The sequence below is a fragment of the Pyrgilauda ruficollis genome, unplaced genomic scaffold (assembly GCF_017590135.1).
Source record: "Pyrgilauda ruficollis isolate IOZ18807 unplaced genomic scaffold, ASM1759013v1 scaffold34, whole genome shotgun sequence".
NCBI lineage: Eukaryota > Metazoa > Chordata > Aves > Passeriformes > Passeridae > Pyrgilauda > Pyrgilauda ruficollis.
In genome coordinates, this window is record NW_024524822.1 from 3,734,542 (window position 1) to 3,753,052 (window position 18,511).

General features: G+C 46.4%; 1 protein-coding gene across 1 annotated transcript; it reads left to right on the forward strand.

The window, feature by feature from the left end:
• The first annotated feature begins 8,130 nt into the window (after positions 1–8,130).
• TLR4 (toll like receptor 4) lies at positions 8,131–15,221 on the forward strand. The gene is made up of 3 exons (XM_041475213.1): positions 8,131–8,327; positions 9,107–9,273; positions 10,525–15,221. Exons 1-3 carry the CDS (start codon positions 8,223–8,225, stop codon positions 12,779–12,781), a joined length of 2,529 nt encoding a protein of 842 aa, XP_041331147.1. The 5' UTR covers positions 8,131–8,222; the 3' UTR covers positions 12,782–15,221.
• The last annotated feature ends 3,290 nt before the right edge of the window (positions 15,222–18,511 follow it).

Here is an 18,511-nt window from a genome sequence, read left to right on the forward strand (position 1 = left end):
GCCCCTCTCTCCTCTTGTGGATGAACAATGGAAGGATTAATAAGTGCTCCCCAACTGTGAACAGATAGAGGAACAAACAGATATAAAACCCTGCTTCAGGTTTGGAGACCTGTCCTACCAGGAAAGAAAAACCCTTCCCCCCTGCCACAGCACTGCAGCGTAATTCTCATTCCAGTCTGCCCCACCACCATTCTGCAATCAAATCCCTTTTCAGAGTTACATTTCTGACTGTGGTTCCAGACCTCAGACAACCTGGGAGTTTCTCTGCTGATGCTGTGCTGTATGAGCCCTCTCACACGTGTTCCTGTGCTTTCCCTGCCTGAAGACCATTACTGATAATTAGTTAGTGTAAAATGAGAGGAGTTTTGTTTGGCATTCCTTAGAACACTCTCTTTCTCCCAGCTCTCTGGCCTGGGGCTGCCTGCTACACCCAGTGCTTCTGAAGCACAGCTTTCCCATCACTGCATGATGGAGGATTATTTCATTAATGGATCTAATGATACTTTGTCTTTGGTGCTGACGATCTTTGTGGCAGTGCTGTGCAATCTTTAATTAACTTTGAGCCTGCCAGGCACTACGAGGATGTTGATAACCTGCAACAAATGCAGCAGAAGCTTGAAGGCCTGGCGTGGTAAAATAACCTTGTGCAAGGTCACACAGTGACTCTTGGCTGGGTTGAGGTTTGATGCCAAGTCTCCTGGTGAAGCAAAGCTGTAAAAAAAAGAACATTTCCCTGCTAAAAAGTGTGAAGTGGGGTAATCCAGGCGAGGAATGTGAAGTGCTTGGGGGACCAGGCAGGTGTTCAGGAGGCGGTGGCTGCACTGCTCAGTCCCAGGGCTGTCAGGGCAGTGTTTGAGTTTGCATTTGGCTGTGTTGGCTATGCAGCACACGGGGCAGGGACAGGCATTTAATGTGTGGATTAAAAGTGAGGTGTCACACCAGGGCTGCCAGCAGGGAATACACACTTACAGGCACCGGGGAACAGGGAGATGCAGAGACCTTGTACAGGCCCTGTCGTGGATGTGGATTTGTTAAAAACTGTGCTGATTTCTTACAGGATTTGTTAAAAACTGTGCTGATTTCTTACAGGATTTGTTAAAATGTGTGATAATTTCTTCCGTTCAAAGCTTTTTAACTCCTGGAGCTCTGTGTTTTACCAACCCAGAGGCTCTGTGCTCATAAGCCCTCATCTTCTGACCGCCTTTCTATAAGATGCTCCTTGTTTGAGTTTTGGAGGTGCTATCCATGCACCTGTCCTGTTTTATTTACATATTTTTTTTCATGTATTCAATGTGGAAGAAGCTGCTGGTCCCAGCTGCACGGGTGTTGCTGGTGTCAGTATTGTAAAAGCATGAGTTTGAAATCCTGAACAGATGCTTGCTCTTTCCTCTTCCCAGAGATCTGCTACCAGGGGAATCATTGCTTTGGACTTAAACCCTCCATATGTGCCCAGAGGTCAATGCTGAAATTTTGGTTACCCTGGAAACCAGGACAAAACGGAGTCAAGCCATTATTGCAATATGGGTCACTCATGGTAAAAAAAGAGAGAGAAAATCCCTCCCCTTCCAAGTGAGGTGTTTTCCATAGGGGAACCTGCAGGTTTGAGCAGGTCAGAGTTTGTCCTGTCTCCTGTGAGGTGGGAGATGAAGCCCTGAGATTCAGAGCACTTTGCTGGCCCCTGGTTTCCACTGCTGACTGCAGAGGTGGAGGGTGGGAAGTTGCACAGTCCTTGGGCAATCCCCTCCTGTTTCATAAACAGCCACCCTGTGCTTGTCAGTTCTTTGGGCAAAGCACCAAAATGAGATGCTAAGCCCACCCTTAGTCCCTAAGAAAGGGAGGGGACATGGGTGCCATACCTGCCATGGGATTTCAGATTGTTTCCTAAACATATTGCAGTGAGGTAAAGTCATACTCATCCCTTTGGAAAAGGGCCAGGTTGAACACTCAGGATTTCAGTGATTGGGAAAATTGTTGGGAAACATGACTGTCTGCAGGAGGCAAGAAACATTTCTTTTATTGTTCTGTTTGAGAACAAAGGCACTTCTGGTTTCAAGAAGGTGACACAGTCTTGTGGGAGAGGGAATTTGGGTGAGAACAGGTGAAAATTACCTTCATATCTCCTCTGAGGTTTTCCCATGGCTTCATGACCCTTCTGTATTTATTTATGATTGTTTTCCTTGGCAGGCTATCAGAGCATTCCATGTCTCTTCCAGCTTGTTTTAAGCATGGATCCACCCTGCCAAGTCTTTGTGTGATGAAGATATTCCACATTTAAGGAGTCACCTTAAAACACCACTTATATGTGCTGGCTCCTGTCCACATTCCACCTCTGTAGCCACATCATCTCACCCTCTTCTGCTTTCTTCCAGGATGCAGCTATGTTATATTTATGTTATGTTTTTCCTTCTTTACTTCCCCTGTTGCTGCTTTATTCCTGGCTTGTCACCTTCCTGGGTTTACCTCAGTTGCAACCTCTCCAAAATGCTGCTTCTGCAGCAGAAGGGACCTACAGTGATGGATTTGCAAGCTGCTGTACAAGCACCTTGCTGCAGCTTCTTAGCTGGGTGTTCCTTGGGAAGAAGACTCTTCCTGCACAGCTGTAGGGGGCAAACCCAAAAAGTGGGGCTGGTTTGCTTTAGATCAGGCTGTGTCTCTGACAGCAGCTTCATTTGGGGCATGGGAACATCAGTACAGCACCCATACAGCTGCTGTGTCCATGGGAGGTGAAACTTCTGCTTTTCCTCCCATTTCCTTCCTCCCTCCCTCCCCTTCGCTGTGGCCAGGCTCTCAGGGCACTCGCTGTGTCACTCCTTTTCCTGGGTAACTTCCCTTCTGGTATCTCAGCCCTGCTTCCTGACAGCTTTCCATAGCACCCAGTCTTGTGATCTGCAAAGGGTTAATGCTCTTCCTATGCTCCCACTGCTGTGGCTGCTCGGTTCCTCCTCTGTTGGAACAGAACTGGTTTTGTCTTGGTTGGTGCAGGCAATTCAAGGCCAAAGAAATGCTTTAAAAAGCCCCCCAAAACATGCAAACTGAAAAGAACTGGGAGAAAAGGTGTGTTTGAATAAATTCTTCATCAGAAACACTGCTTCAGGTTTTACTGTGTGCACAAAGCAGTCTTTGCTCTCCAAAAAGCACAGAATAGCCACCCAGGTTTTGTAGATTCCAATATACAGCCCTCCAAGTGCAGGCAAACCTGCATCCGCCTCACCCACTCTTTTGGAATTTATTGCTTTGCAAGCAATGGAAATGGGCTCTCAGCAGTGCAGCCAATTAATATTCCGTGTTCTTCTCCTGGCAAATGCCATAAAAGTGCTCATGTCTGGGAGCTGATGTCAAAAGCGTGCCATGAACTCACCCCAGGGAGGGTTTGCCTTCTCCCTCTGGGTGATGTGAGAGTTCTTGAACTTTGCTTGCAGGAGCTGGGTCTGCACTTTCTGCTGCAGCCATTGCAACATTTTCCTGTCATCTAGTGTCAAGTCATGGCAGTGAAACCACAAACACGAGGCTCAGGAGCCTTGGCACGGTCAGTGCCCGTGGCAGTGCTCTCAGTATTCACAGAAAGCAGGAATGCTGCACAGCTTTTTGCTCTTATGTTAGGGTTTTCCCTCAAAGCAGGGATCTGTAATCTCTCCAGATCATCATTAGAGCTGCCCCTTGTTCCAAGCTTTCCCAGAGTGTCACAGCAGTGCTGTAGGGGCTTGATATTTAACCATGCTTCGGTTGTGGCACTGAATCCCCAGATCAACCTTTCTTGTGTCCAGTTTAAAAAGTCTGAGCTCTGCAGTGCTCCATGCCCTGCACACCCTTCATGTTTGATATCTGAATAAATCCTTGCTCTACAGCAGACTCATTAAGAGAAGTGGGGGAGAGGAGGTAGAATAAGCAGGAAAAGTCAAAGCCACAGAAATACAAAACATATGTAAATCAGGCTATGAGACACCATAACAAGGATGTAATGGAGGCGGAAAGAAAAAGAAAATAAGTCCTATTGTTGCTTCAGTAGAAAAGCCAGCACCAGTCTGAGGTGGCCAATTCACCTTTCTCAGGGCTGTGGGAGGAATTTAAACTCCCTCTAAGCACAATGTTCCATGCCAAGGCACTGGGGACACCCTCACCTCCATGGATCAGTGAGTGCCTGGCTCTGGCCAGCCCAGGGGTGACCGTGGCTCATCCCAGGCAGAAGGACAAGGTGCTGCTGGGCTGTTTGGTGCCAGCCTGCCTCTCTCCAGGGGTCCAGGGAGCTCCACTGTCACTCACTGCCTGCCCATGAATGCTTGGCAGGCGAGGCTGGATGCCTCCACCATCTGTGTGAAATCCTTCCAGCCATTTAGATTAAACAGTAAAATGTTGGGCTCCTAATGACCTGACATAATCCATATGGAGTAGCTGCCACAGATAGTGACTATCTTGACACTGATTAATCACTTCTCCTAGTAGTGTATTTGTCCCTGGTTACTTGACACAGTTCTTCCCTAATAGCTTTGGAATAGTTCTGGGGCGTTCATTTGATCTTGGCTTTGGGGAACAGCCCATCTGATGGCACACATTACCTACTCCAGGGCAGGCTTGGCTGATTTTCATCAAACCAACTTGGACTCTGCCTTTTGGGTTGTTTTTCTGCCCCCTGTGTACACCAGTCTCAGTCCTTCTCTGTGATGGGAAACACCTCAGCCATGCTGATCTCTGCTAGGTGCCACCATTGGCAGTGGGCTGGGCTGTGCAGCACGAACAGACTGTGTGATTCTGTCACCGTCATATTTTCTGGAAAAATACCTTGCCCAGGATTCTTCTAACCTCTGTTCCAGGTCAGCCTCTTTAGGCATCAACTTCACATGGGGAAGCATCACAAGTGAGAGTTAAGAGGCATGCAGGCTCCCTAGGACCTGTTCTGATGAAATCAGTGTCTCAGCTCCCTCCCCAGCCTTGGTGCAGGCTCTGTGTGCTCCAGCTCTGCCTCTCCCTGTGCCTGCCAGGTCAGGCAGGGGTTACTGTGCAAGGCAGTGACTCCCCAGGTTCAGGAAGCAATGTACTTGTGGAATGTGCAACAAAAAGATCTTAAAGATGTTTTCAGATTATTCGTTCCGTCATTTTTCATTGCAATTTGTATAAATTGTTTTTCCCAGCAGAATGGCTGGGAAAATTCAACTTGCTGTTAAATTTGTGCCACATTTCCTGTCACTCTTCTTTTCCACTCAGACAACCTTTCAGACCTGGACAGGTGACTGACTTGCTGAGTATGAGGACTGTCAGGTGAAGCCCAGGGACTGGTGACTGCCTGCACCCCTTGGATCCCTCCTGCAGAGTGGCTGATTCCAGCCCAATTCACCACAGCTGACTGCAAGGCTGAGCCTGTGATAGTTAGGAAGGGACATGTGGCCAGCCCACCTGAGAGCAATGCTGGCTCACCTGGTGCGTCCTGAGCTTCCCAAGGACTTCTGGAACCTCTTTGTGGTGCTGCCCAAGCTCCACAGTCCTGTGCTGTGAGAGTGCCAGCACCTCAGCAATGCTCCCCCCTCTGATCCATCAATCTCTTCCCTCTGATCCATAGCTCATAACCAAATAATTGTTAGAGATGGTTCTTTCATATAAAATAAGACCTGGTTTTGTTTAATCTTGAAATAATTTGTGTCATGTTCCTCAGCCTCTGTTTGCAGACAGACTTGGGGAACTGCTTGAGATGACTCCTGAAGCAAACAGAGCCTCTCTCCAGGGTGAGAGCTGTTCACCTACATGTGGTACTGGGTTAACTGTGACCTTGAAAGCATCCTAGGGACAGACAATCCTGTTTTTATGGCTCTCACCACTTGTCTTGTTCAAGAGTTTAGCTAACTTTGCTTTTTGGCTGGAGTTCCAAATAATTTTCTTTTACAATAAGCAAGTGTAAGATGTTTTGTCAGTCCAGCTACATTTATGGCTGTCTTATGCTCTGTAATACCTTGCTTGAGATCAGAGAGGCTGCATATGCACTGTCTGCATTGTGTTACTTATATTATAATAATGTTCAGGAGCACAAAGATGACTCATACATGTGTTTTTGGAAACATAGATTCTCTGTAACACCTCCTTGCTGAGAGATCTTTAATGATCCCACCAGTAAATTGCCAGAGTAGTGAATCACGTTTGATTTTAGATGTTATTCTTGTCGCTTTAAGGGATTCCAAATCATTCTTTTGGTGTTTGTGAACAATCACACAGACGTTATGGCTTTTTCCACGTTGCTGTGTGCCGGCTGAGCAACATGAACCTAACCAGCTCTGACTTTCTAAACTGGTGGCTGGGTTTGATCTGCTAACTTGCATGCTTTCTGCTAGTGCCCTGTCCCTTGCAGTGTCTGTAGGACTTGTCCTTGAACAAATGACGATGTGTGCTGTGCAACTGTCCCTTGTGACAGCAGCAGTGCCTCCTCTGAACGCCCTTCAAGCTGCACTTCCCACTTGACCTCTCAGCGTGGCTGTGGGAGGGATTTTGTGATGCTCCCAAACTCTTCAGCATCTTCAGTAAGTCTCCATTGAAATGGTAATTTCTAGAGCATACTTCAGGCTCATCTCAGCTTTAGATAAAAATTAAATGTGGATTGCCTCATTCTGCATATTGAATACTAAGGGATGCACTCATTTGTTCTCTCTGCAGACACACGATGCTCTGCCAATTTCCTTAATCCAGGCACAGAAGCAGTCAGCAATTGTTTCCATTCACTTTTGATTCCATCTATAAAAGGAAATACCTGCAATCACCAGAGGCTTTTCAGAGCAGGGATTTTGTAGAACTTGCCCAATTTCAACAAACTTTTTGTCTGCTGGCTTAATGGGCACTATCTGGCTGCACATCAGGGTGTCGGTTTTAGCTCCCATTGTGCTGCCATGTGTTTTTCATTGCAGAGATCATCAGTTATTTTAGGATTTCCCCATCTCTCCTAGGCTTTCTACTAACCTGTCAAAAAAGTCTAACCCCCACCTCTGAAATATTTTAAACTTTCCTTTATAAGTGGATTGCTCGCTGGGCTGATAGCGCATCTTATGTTTAATATCAATTTTCACAGACTTTCATGAGTTGTCACACTTTATTCCATCTTCCTCTAGACCAATATTCCACTCTTGTCTCAAATTTTTGCCATTTCTCTGTCTATGTGGTGTTGATAATACCCAGCAACCCTATGCCTGGATCCCCAGTAACATTTCTTAGTTATCTCCAGGAAGACAGGAGGAGATACATGAATGCACGACCATTTATCAGAATAAATGAAGGCAGGGAGCTTTATTAGAAGGTTCACAGCTGACTTAAATTAATATTGCCCACAGTGAGGTTTTAAAAAGCTTTTTTTCCCCCTGAAACAATAGTCTGCATTGGGAATTCGGCATTGAGATGTTCTGTAGTCAGGCATAAAACAGAGATTCAGGCATGACCAGGGTAGGGAGCAGCTTTAAGCCCAGCTCAGGGTGTTTGTGCCTCTCCTTTTTGCTGCCCCAGCAACTTCTTCCAGAGGAAGGGTGTGGAGGGGTAGAATTTCTGTGACCACAGCTCTGATTACCCTGTGAATCTCCTTGTGCCTGGCCATATTCCTGCAATAATTGCAATAAAGGTCCAACCAGATGGATAAAACCTGGATGTTTGCTCACAGGAGCTTGGCCAGAGATAAACCTGTGCTTACCTGGCTTAAGAAAACCTCTGCCACAGCTGAAGTCTTCTCCAGTGCTTGCAAGGGTGAAGCTGGGAGCATGGCAGGAGTGCAGAGGCAGAGAGTCACCCTCTCTAACCAGTGCATTTGAATTATGGGATGTGGAGCATGAAACTGGGCTCAGAATCACACAAAATATTCTGTTGGTTTGTTTTTTTTTTTTTTTTTTTTTTGCCAATTTGACCTGAGCTAATCAGAGGCAATCGAGTCAAGTGGCACTGATGAAACCCATATTCCTCTTTAATTTCTAGACCAAACTATATCTGTCATTGCTTCTTTTTTTCTTGTTGGGTTTTTTTTTTTTTTTTTTTTTTTTTTTTTTTTTTTTTTTTTTTTTACAATTTCAAGAAGAGCAGTTCACCCAGAGGGTGTGTGGAAACAAGGCAGTGACCAAGTTTCAGTTCCCTTCTCGTTCTCTGCAGCTCTCAGAGACGTGCAGTGAGAAGCAGGAGTGGTGAAACACAACTCCTGGCACTGCAAGAGGTTTCTGTCTCCAGGTTTCTCTATCCATGCTCCTTTCTCCTGCACTCCTGCACTCCTGAAGATGCCCAGGAGAGGAGTCCTTGCTGTGGGGACACTCCTGATGCTGCTGCAGCTGGCATTTGTCCCATCCCCACTGGCAGGCTGCCTCCTGGATCCCTGTTTGGAGGTATGTGAGCTCTGAGTGAGCACAAAATCCTTCTGTTTCTCTCCCTTTGCTTCGGAGATTTGTGTCTCAAGCCTCTTAGGAAAGCCCAGCTTTTTTTCCCAAGGTTGTTATCAAGGTGATTGAAGTATTTGAAGTAAATTCTAGTCTTGAAAACATCTGAGAACAGAACCAGCAGCAAGAACTTTTTCTTCTCGTTGGCTTTTTGTACCTCTGAAGGTGCTGCAGTGCAGTTATTGTAATAGATTACATTTCCCTTGGAAGGGATCCAAACTTTGTCTAATTTTTACAAAACACAGATTTTTCCCCGGTTTGTGCAGTAGAGTGATTTCACCAAGTACCAGACACGGACCAACTGCCTTTTGCAAAGTTTTGCTGACAATTATTTGCTTGCAGAATAACTTTGGTTCGAGCTGCCCGGCTATGTGCAGGGGCAGAGAGCTGGGAGCTGTTCCTGGACATGCAGTGCATCCATGAGAGTTTGTTCTGCTGGCTCTCTCAAAGGTTGCTGCTGGTTCATCTGTAACCTCAAGGAATGCTGTCCTGTAGTTTTGTCCCAGCTTCAATCAGCAAGAAATGCAGCTCTTCCTGGGGAGTAGGACTGGTTCTAATAGGAGTGAGAAAAACGTTTAGGGTATGTAAGATTATTTCCTAAAACCCAGGGCAGCTCCTTTAGAAATGAGCTGCAGGGGGGTCATTCTGCTCCTGCATGTGACAGTGACATTTTCTGGCACTTCATGAAGAGCAGAGGTTGACCATGATGGGATCTGCCTCTGTTACAGATCACCCCTAACACAACTTTCAGATGCACTGGACTGAACATCTCTGGAGTTCCTGATGGAGTCCCAAACACCACCCAGAACCTGGACCTCAGTTTCAGCAATCTGAAATCACTGGGGTCAAATTATTTTGCATCAGTCCCTGAGCTGAAGTTTCTGGATCTTTCAAGGTAATGGGATCTATTATGTGGATACTGGTTAATTTTTTTGTTCACCAGCTGGGTTACAATGGTGCCTTATTTTGGGGTCTATTGGTCTTGGCTGTTTATTTTTTTTTCTTGTGACTTTGTCCCTGTGTCTGTCATTTTGCACATCCCGTGGTGAAGTGATGTGCAGCATTTAGTCCAGTCACTGAGTGCACACCCTCCACTCAGAGCTGGGTCTGTCAGTCTGATCTTGTAGGTTGGAATATGAGAAGGAGGAGGAAGATGTTTCACTTGTCTGTGAACAAGAAAAATGTCAGGCTTTTCACTGTTACAAAAACTCTGAAGTGGAACATCTTGGATGAGCTGTTTTTCTAATCACAGTTTAAAAAAAAATAACATGAAGGTACATTCATTTTCTAAAAGGCTGTTTTAAAATATCAACATATTCTCTTTTGCCTTCTCCTCACATATCTGGGGGAGGAGATGGGGGAGGCCTATTAGCAAATTTGAATTGATGTATAATTTCCATTGACTTCAGACAACAGTTTCTCTGGGTAAATTGTTTCACTGAGAAATGTCACTCAGCCCCGTCACAGCTCTAGCTCCAAAGTGGCTGAGTGGCAGAGCACATGTGCTGTGAGGCACTGCCTGGATTATTAAACTAATTCTGCTGGGATTCGCTGCAGAATGGATTTGGTTCTCAAATTCTGGATCTTCCCACATCAAACAAATCTTAGGGGGTCACACTCATTTTTCCCTCTTCCTTTTCTCCTTCAGAGCCAGCACAGCCTGGGGTCTGCTCCCTCTGAGCCATCACCAGATATCAACAGCTGACAGAGCTGTGAGCTCTGCCACCGCTGCACTGCTCTGGTGCCATGGGGCTGCCCAGATGTGGCTGAGGTGGCACTCAGAGGGCTGGGGGTGTAAGGTGTGAGGGAATGCTGGCTCTGGTTGGTTCTTCCATCAGTGATGGTCATCACGATGTCACTTTGGCCTAAACTGATGGCTAGGACTCTTCTTTCCTGCTGCCTGCACGAATTTTTTGATCTTCACCAGGTTCCAGGTCTCTTGCTTCAAATTTAAGATTAGAGAGGGAGGAGAGGAGGAGGTGAGAGGAGGTCTCCTGCTGGAGGAGAGTTCCCTTTGCACACCCAGGGATGCAAAGCCAAACCAGCCCCCAGGGTGAGGCTGAGCCTGAGGCTGTCACAGCAGCACTCAGAGAACAAGGAAGGGACAGTGTTTCATGCACTTATATTTTCTTTTCATGCCAAACAGGTGCCACATCCATACCATAGAAGATAACTCCTTCATGGATCTCCACAGACTTTCCACCTTGGTTTTAACTGCCAATTCCCTCCAGCACCTGGGGAAAGCAGCTTTCTATGGCTTGACATCTCTGAAAAAGCTGGTTCTGGTGGAAACCAACAGGACCTCTCTGTCTGAGCTGCCTATTGGCCACTTGCATACTCTGCAGGAGCTGAATTTAGGCCACAACAGCATTACTTCATTGAAGCTTCCCAAGTATTTTGCCAGCATGACCTCCCTCAGGCACCTGAGCTTCTTCTCTAACAAGATCACATCTGTCTCCAGAGGAGACCTTGATGTCCTGAGGGACGGGAACAGGCTCAACCTCACTCTGGTGCTTTCCTTGAACAATATAAAATCCATAGAGCCGGGGGCCTTTGCAGGGATTCACCTTGCTGAGCTGGCTCTCAGGTCTGCTTTTGAGAGCTCCACGATGCAAACTTCTCTGCAAGGCCTGGCTGGATTGCAGGTCAGCAGACTCATAGTTGGGGGGTTCAGTGACCGAGGGAGACGGCAGGACTTTGAGAGGGGGCTCTTGGATGGACTGTGCCATGTACAGATGGAAGAGTTTGTCCTAATCTGCCTCAGGGGCTTTGAGGATGACACAGACACTCTCTTTAACTGCGTAGGCAACGTCTCCACTATTCGCTTGGTGGACCTCGGACTTGAGGAGATCTCACAGGTTCCTATGTGGTCTAAAGTGAAACAGCTGGAATGCAAGAAGTGTGCTTTTGAGGATGTGCCTGCCCTGAAGCTGTCACTTTTCAAGGAGCTGAGAGTGCTTCGTATTACCAAGAACACAAGCCTCAAAAACTTCAAGCAGAAGTTTGAGGGTCTCAGTAACCTGGAGGTCATAGATTTGAGTGAGAATAGACTCACCTTCAGCAGCTGCTGTTCCCCTCAGTTTCAAAACTGTCCAAATTTGAAACACTTGAACTTAAGCTTCAATTCTAATATCAGATTGACTGGAAATTTCACTAATGTGAAGAATTTGTTATATTTGGACCTTCAGCACACAACCTTATTTGGTCCTGGCTCCTACCCTGTCTTTCTGTACCTTCAGAGACTGATTTACCTTGATATTTCCCACACCAAAACCGAAGTTAGATCCCAGTGTACGTTTTGTGGCTTGAACTCTTTGCAAGTGCTCAAGATGGCAGGAAACTCCTTTGTGGACAATAAGCTGGCAAACAACTTCAAAAACCTAAGTCACCTCCACACCTTGGATATTTCAAGCTGCAAATTAGAACATGTGGATCAAAGTACTTTTGGTGCCCTCTCTGAGCTAAAAGAGCTAAACATCAGTAACAATAAGCTTCTGACTTTTGATCCTGGAGTCTACCAGCCACTCCAAGCCCTCAGAATCCTGGATTTCAGCAGAAACCAGCTGACTGTTCTGTTGGACTCAGCCAGGGAAATCCTGCCTGACAGCCTGGTCCTGTTGGATATCTCTCAAAACCTGTTTGATTGCTCCTGTGTGTACCTGGACTTTCTGAAATGGATCAAGGAGAAGCAGGAGCTGCTGCAGAACAAGGAGCTGATGCTGTGCCGCACTCCCTCGTACGTGGCCAACGTGAGCCTGCCAAGCTTTGATCTGTCCTCCTGCTATGTCAACGTAGGCAAAATTTCCTCCTCAGTGGTTGCGTTGCTCTGTGTGGCAGTGCTCCTCTTCCTGGTTTACAAGTACTACTTCCAGATCTACTACTCCGTGGTGCTGCTCAGTGGCTGCAAACACTATGCAGAAAGAGGTGACACCTACGATGCCTTTGTCATCCACTCCAGCAAAGACCAGGAATGGGTGACAAAGGAGCTGGTGGAACCCTTGGAAGGAGGAAGACCTCCCTTCCACCTGTGTCTGTACTACAGGGACTTCCTGCCAGGGGTACCCATTGTCACCAATATCATCCAGGAGGGTTTTCTCAGTAGCAGGAATGTCATCGCAGTCATCTCCACTGACTTCCTGGAGAGCAAGTGGTGCAGCTTTGAGTTTGACATTGCCCAGTCCTGGCAGCTGGTGGAGGGGAAAGCTGGGATCATCATGATTGTGCTGGAAGATGTGGATAAGGCCCTGCTGAGGCAGAGGCTGGGGCTGTCTCGGTACCTGAGGAGGAACACCTACCTGGAGTGGAAAGACAAGGAAATAAGCAAACACATCTTCTGGAGGCAGCTGACAGGAGTGCTGCTGGAGGGCAAAAATTGGAATCACGAGGAGGCAAAACTCATGTGAAGAGAAAGAAATGTTCTTCCTGCTCTGTCTGCCATCCTGGCCTGATGGATGGTGCTCAGAATCTGGTTCTTCTGTTGTTGTTCAGAGTCAGAGGGAGTGGATGGAGGCACTGCCACATCCCTACAGAAATTCCTGCCTTGCCGGTCGCCTTCTGTCAAGGAAATTTGCAAGTTAAGGAGTGACAAGGGCCAGAAGAGCTGCCTGAGCTCTGTGTTTGGCCATGGCTGTCAGCCACAGGTGGCCCAGCAATGCCTCAGGTTTGGTGGGTGTAGAAACAGACCAGTGCTCTTACCAGTGCATCTGGCTGCTTCTGAAATTGGATTTGGGTCCTGGGACCATTTACCCAGAGGGACTTCAGAGTCTGTTGCTTTGAGTGGACCCCAGAATGTCAAAGGCAGAGTAAAGACACAAGATTTTCAGCTTTAGAAACTTTGTGAAACAGAAACAAAGTTTAGATTCTGAAAGCCTTGTGCCTGCCTCTGTGGGCACCATGACTCAGGGCACAAACCCTCCAGGGAGCAATGGGGCATCCTACAGCCCAGCTGGCAGCTGCTCAGGGAGCCTGAGTAGTTTTGTCATCAGGGAGGGAGGTTTCTGTGGCTGGGAAATGTGTCCAACATGTTTCTTTCAGTTTTCTTTAGATCAAGACCAAATATTGAAACAAACACCTGAAAATCTTACTTATATCTAGATTATATAACATTTGAGAGAGCATTTTGGTGTTTTCTTGGTGGGACAAGAAATGTATAACACCTCTAAACTGAAATATTTCTTTGTTCCCACTGTTTCTCCTCATCCAGTGTTTTTTGGATATGCTCTGGGACTGCTTTAAGCAAGCAGAATTGAGCCTGAATGAAGTGTTTTGATGTTTACAGGCAGCCAGTTCTAGATAAACCTTTTTACTCTTGGGACCAGCCTTAATTCACTGTTGGGAGGTGCTGCAAGAGCCTCCAGGGTTTGAAATGGGGTTCAGATCTGCCTGTTTCCCCAGGGGTCATCTGCCCCTTGGAACAGCACTGGGTGGGGGAGTTTTGCTTTTGTTTCACTGAGAACGTGCCTGGCATTTTGCAGGGAGAAGAGATAGAGGGGAAAAGTCTGAGTTAGCTGAACTAGGTGTACCCCAGCAGTGTCCTGACTCAAGGGAAGGAACGTCTGAATGCCATGGAATCCTACCACAGAGCACACCAGTGGTGTGTGGGATATGGCATGGGGCAGGAGTGTTGCTCTCTTTTTACCAAAGGCTTTGGTTGGGATTCATCACTGAATTACTCTGGTGTTAATCTGGTAAATCCTTCTATGAGCAGTGATGTTCTGCAGAGGTAAAACAGAAGCAACTGAGTGGTGAATCAGATCTGCTATTTATCTGCTCACTTCTCTAAGCACCAGACAGGGACATTTCCATGGAAGCAGGATCAGGGATCAACATCAGACATTATTGGACAGAGAGGGAGAGCCAGCTCCAGGCCTTGTGCTGGCAAAAGTTGAATCACAGCTCCCTCCCTATGTGCTGTGTCAGACAACACTACCAAAACCCCCCACAGCCCTCCCTAAGCTTCTTTTGTGACCCAGAAGATAAAAATTTAATAAAACTATGCTTGATGCTGCATTCCTTTGCCCAGAGAGTTTGTTCTGCATCCGCTAAATACTATTCCAGTAATTCCCAAAATGAAGTTCTCCTCACCTCTGCTGGCATTGATGGGTCCTGCAGACCTTCCTCCTCACCCTTCCACCCCCACTTTCCTCCTCCTCCTCCTCCAGGAGGCTGCTGGAGGTGGTGGGGGACAGCAAGCCTCGAAGTTCTCTGCACTGAGGTCAAAGGAGAGCAAAGTGGACAAAGCAAAGATTACCTTGAATTTCAGCAGTTCCAAGTTAAATTGGGAAACAAAAGAGGAAAAATTAAATAGAGTGGGAGTTCTTGCTCCTGAATTGAGCAGCACTGAAGCCGCATTTCTCCTTCACTCTTTCTCTCTGTGGCTCCTTTGCAAACAATTCAGTGGATGTGTATTTCTGGCACAAAGCACAGAGTCCTATGATTCTTGATTGTAATTATAACAATGAGTTTCAGAAAGCCTGCGAGTGGTTCTGGGCATTTATAAAAGGGATTTAGGACAGTATTGTTTAAAAAGTCAGTGTTTTTTTGAATATCAAAGCAATTTTAGGAGAGCTGGAGCGACGCTGAGACGAGGCTCCCACCAGTACAATTTTAAAAGAAACTGGTGACTTATTTTTCTCTTCCTATTCAGAGTCTCCACAGCAGACATGAATACCTGAGTTGTCCCTGGTTTCCTTATTGTCCAAGAAAAAGCCACAAAACCCATCATAACTTCAGCTGCCCCTCTGTGGTCCCTTCCAGCCTGACCCACTCTGTAATTCTGTGACCAGCCCCGGCAGTGCTGAGGTTTATGAGTCCAAGATGGACAAGACTGTGTGAAGAATTGTATTTTCACCATTTACCCAGCAGAGAAACTGTAGATCTTTTTTTTGGAAGGCTCAAAACAGCTTTCCCCAATACTGTAAGTGGGGGAATATCGTGGGTCCCACAGAAAGACACATACTCATTTGCCTTCATTGTAGGAAGCAAATGTCCAAAGGAAAACTGAACATTCTCATGTTTCCAAAGCTGCTGGCATGCACTGTTTGGAACTGCCCACTCTGCAGCAAGTGGCTTTGATAGGATTTACTCACTGGGTGAAAAAATGAGCAGCCAAGCAAATACCCATGCAGGTCTGCATTCATCTCTCATGTAAATATCTGAAAATATTCCAGTTATTAAAGCATCTCTTTTGCCCAGGCCATAAAAACAGATGGAGACACAGCTCCAAAGGACTGTTGCATCCAAGCTACTCCATTTGCAGTGGGGATGTGCCCTGATTTCACTCTGAGCTTCATTTAACCCATGCAAAATGCCAGGATAGCTGCAGCTCTTGGACTTCCAGGACTTCCTTGCCTTGTGGAGCGTGGTGTCCCAGGGGCAGAACATCCTGCTGTGCTGGCACTGTCACCACTGTGCTTTGCAGCGAGGGCTCTGAGCAGAGCATGCCCTCATTAGTGTGATTGCCTTGATGCTCTGTTGGAATCCAAAATGCAGGGAATTCTCAGAACTTTGGGCCTGTAAGCCAAAGCTCAGAATTAAACCCAGGATTTGATCTGAGACCTTGGAAAGGGCTTCCAAACTTAGGTGCTAGAAGCAAGAATGTGGATTTATAGTTTATAGCAGAGACATGTTAAGCTAAGTAAAGTTTAGAGTTTTAGAGTTTAAGATGCAGGAAAAATAAAAGTAGTTACAAAGGTAAACAAGGAGTTTAGAATGCAGTACTGTACGTTTGTGTGTCACAACATGATTGGCTAAGAAATCTTACACTGTAGCATGACTCCATAAGATGAAATATTTAAAGATTGGGTCAAAACCAGAAATATCCTTGTTGGCAGTGTTTTATTGGTCAATAAATCCTTAAAAGGTCTTGTAACTAGGGGTCTTGTGACCTTCTGAACCATGCAGTGAAGATGTGAGTTGAGCTCACCCTTCCTGCCTATGAAAAAGATAAGAACAAACCACATCATCAAAAACAACTCAGAGGCCCCGTCTCTAACTCATTCAAAACTCCTTCAAAAGTCCCCATAGTGCTCCCCACACTGCAGCAGCTGGAAAAGCTGGGAGCCAGAGCCATGTGCAGCCCTTCCCACCCGGGTCTGGCTGGCTGCAGGAGTAGCACTGCAGGAATGCTCCCCTGGCCCCCCTGAGCAGGAGCACAGATTTCCAGTGTCACTGAAAAACCCAGCAGAAGAGGAAAAGCAGCTGCTTTCCCTGGGCCGACTGGTGCTTGACAGGAACAGGTTGAAACTTCTCAGGGAGAGCGTTTGTCCTTTGGGAAATGCTATTTTTTATGTGGTTTCTGCAATTTAATGAGGTAGCATGGTGAATCTATGGAATAGGAATTGTCACAGCAGAGTTTCTGGTTCACTGTAGCATGTAATTTTGGAACAGATATTTTTTATGGAGACAGTGATTTTAAAAAATGGTTTGGAGGGGTTGAAAAAGGGATTTCTAATAAAAGTTAAATTGCTCCACAATGTCATTTTAAAAAAAAATGTCTGCTTAGGCTTATGCTGTTGTCTTAAAGAATACCTTTTCATTTCAAAATTTGTTTCTATTTACACAATCTGACTAGCCTCCCAAAACAATACCAGAACATAAAAATGTTTTCCACACACCCAAAATAAAAACCCTGCACTTCATTTTGGGGGATTTTTTTTTTTGTGTGGTTTTGTTTTGTTGGTTTTTTTTTTGTTTGTTGGTTTGGTTTTTGGTTTTTCGTTTTTTCTTTTGGGTTTTGTTGTTGCTGTTGTTGCTGTTTTGTTTTGTTTTTTTGGGTTTTTTGAGGTTTTTCTTTTGGTATTTTTTTTGTAGCATGCTGAAAAGTATGTTTGGCAAAATGGAAATTTCTCTTCCATGACAGCTCTTCCCGTGACTGTCTCAGAGTCAAACCTTCACCTGCCTGTGCTCTACGTGCAGTTCAGGCAGCAAAAACCACTGAGGAACTCCTGGAATGAATTTCACTAAGTGCCTTTTGCAAAACATCTTGAGTAGGTGCAGTGGATCGATAGGACCTGCCTGAGAGCAGCTGAACACGGGAGGAAAGAAGCAATTCCTTAATAAGTTGCTCCTTGCCATCACCAGCTCAGGCTGGGAGCTGGGACAAAGGACAGCAAAGCAGGATTTGCAGAGAGGAGCCAGGAGCTCTCACCTTGCTCAGCCTCAAGGTCACCCAGAGGGCACAGTCGATGATGCACCAGGCTGGACCTCGCTGTGCTGCCCTGAACACACAGAGAAACATTGCACAGCTGAGGGCAGCTCTGCTGAAACACCTGAAAAGCAAGAAAAAGGCAGAAAATGAATAGGGAAGGTATTAGTGCAGGATCTCAGGGCGGGAGAGACCATGGTTTAGCTGGGTGGATCCCAGATGCTGCAGGTGGTTTGGTCCCAGGGTTTCCAGCACTAACCAAGGAAGGTTTGTGGTGAGTCTGTAAGTGCTACTTTTTTTGAAAAATGATAATCAAAGGGATGGAAATGAGCATTGCATGGGTACCAGCCATGCTTTGAAGGGGACAGGGTGGAGCCTTGGGGTCCAGCAAGGATAGGTGACTGGGATGGAAGAACTTCAGCACATCTGGAGGGCACAAGAAGCCCAGCCCAGACCTGCCTTGGTGCCTGCCAGCCCATCCAAAATACAGAGGGAGTGACCTTTGCTCACACACCTTTTGTGTGACCAAACCCTTGACCATGCCTGCAAATCAAACAGCGGGGAGAGGATATCCAAACCCCGCACTTCCAAAATCCTTCCACCAGAGCTGTTCAAAATACATTTATTATTGGTGATGGGGAGATCCTCAGCTGAGGTAAAGGGTCACCCCGCAGGACAGGGGCCCAGGGCCCTCCAGCCAGGGAATTTTCAAGGATAACAACTGCAGCTTCCCCTGCCTGCAGCTCCTTCATCCCTTATCGCCGCATCTCGAGTACTACTACACAAATAACAATGGGGTATTGTTAGGCAAAAGAGATTTAATTGCAGCCTACACTCCCTGAGAGGGTAAGATCGGCTTTTCTCCAGATCTAATCTTCATTCTTCATCTTTTCTTCTCTCTCTTGCATCTCTTCCCTCTCCTGGAAGTTTCTCTTTTCTGTCTTTCCCAGCCAGCAGCAAGTGACCAGCCTAAAACGTAAGAAAGAGG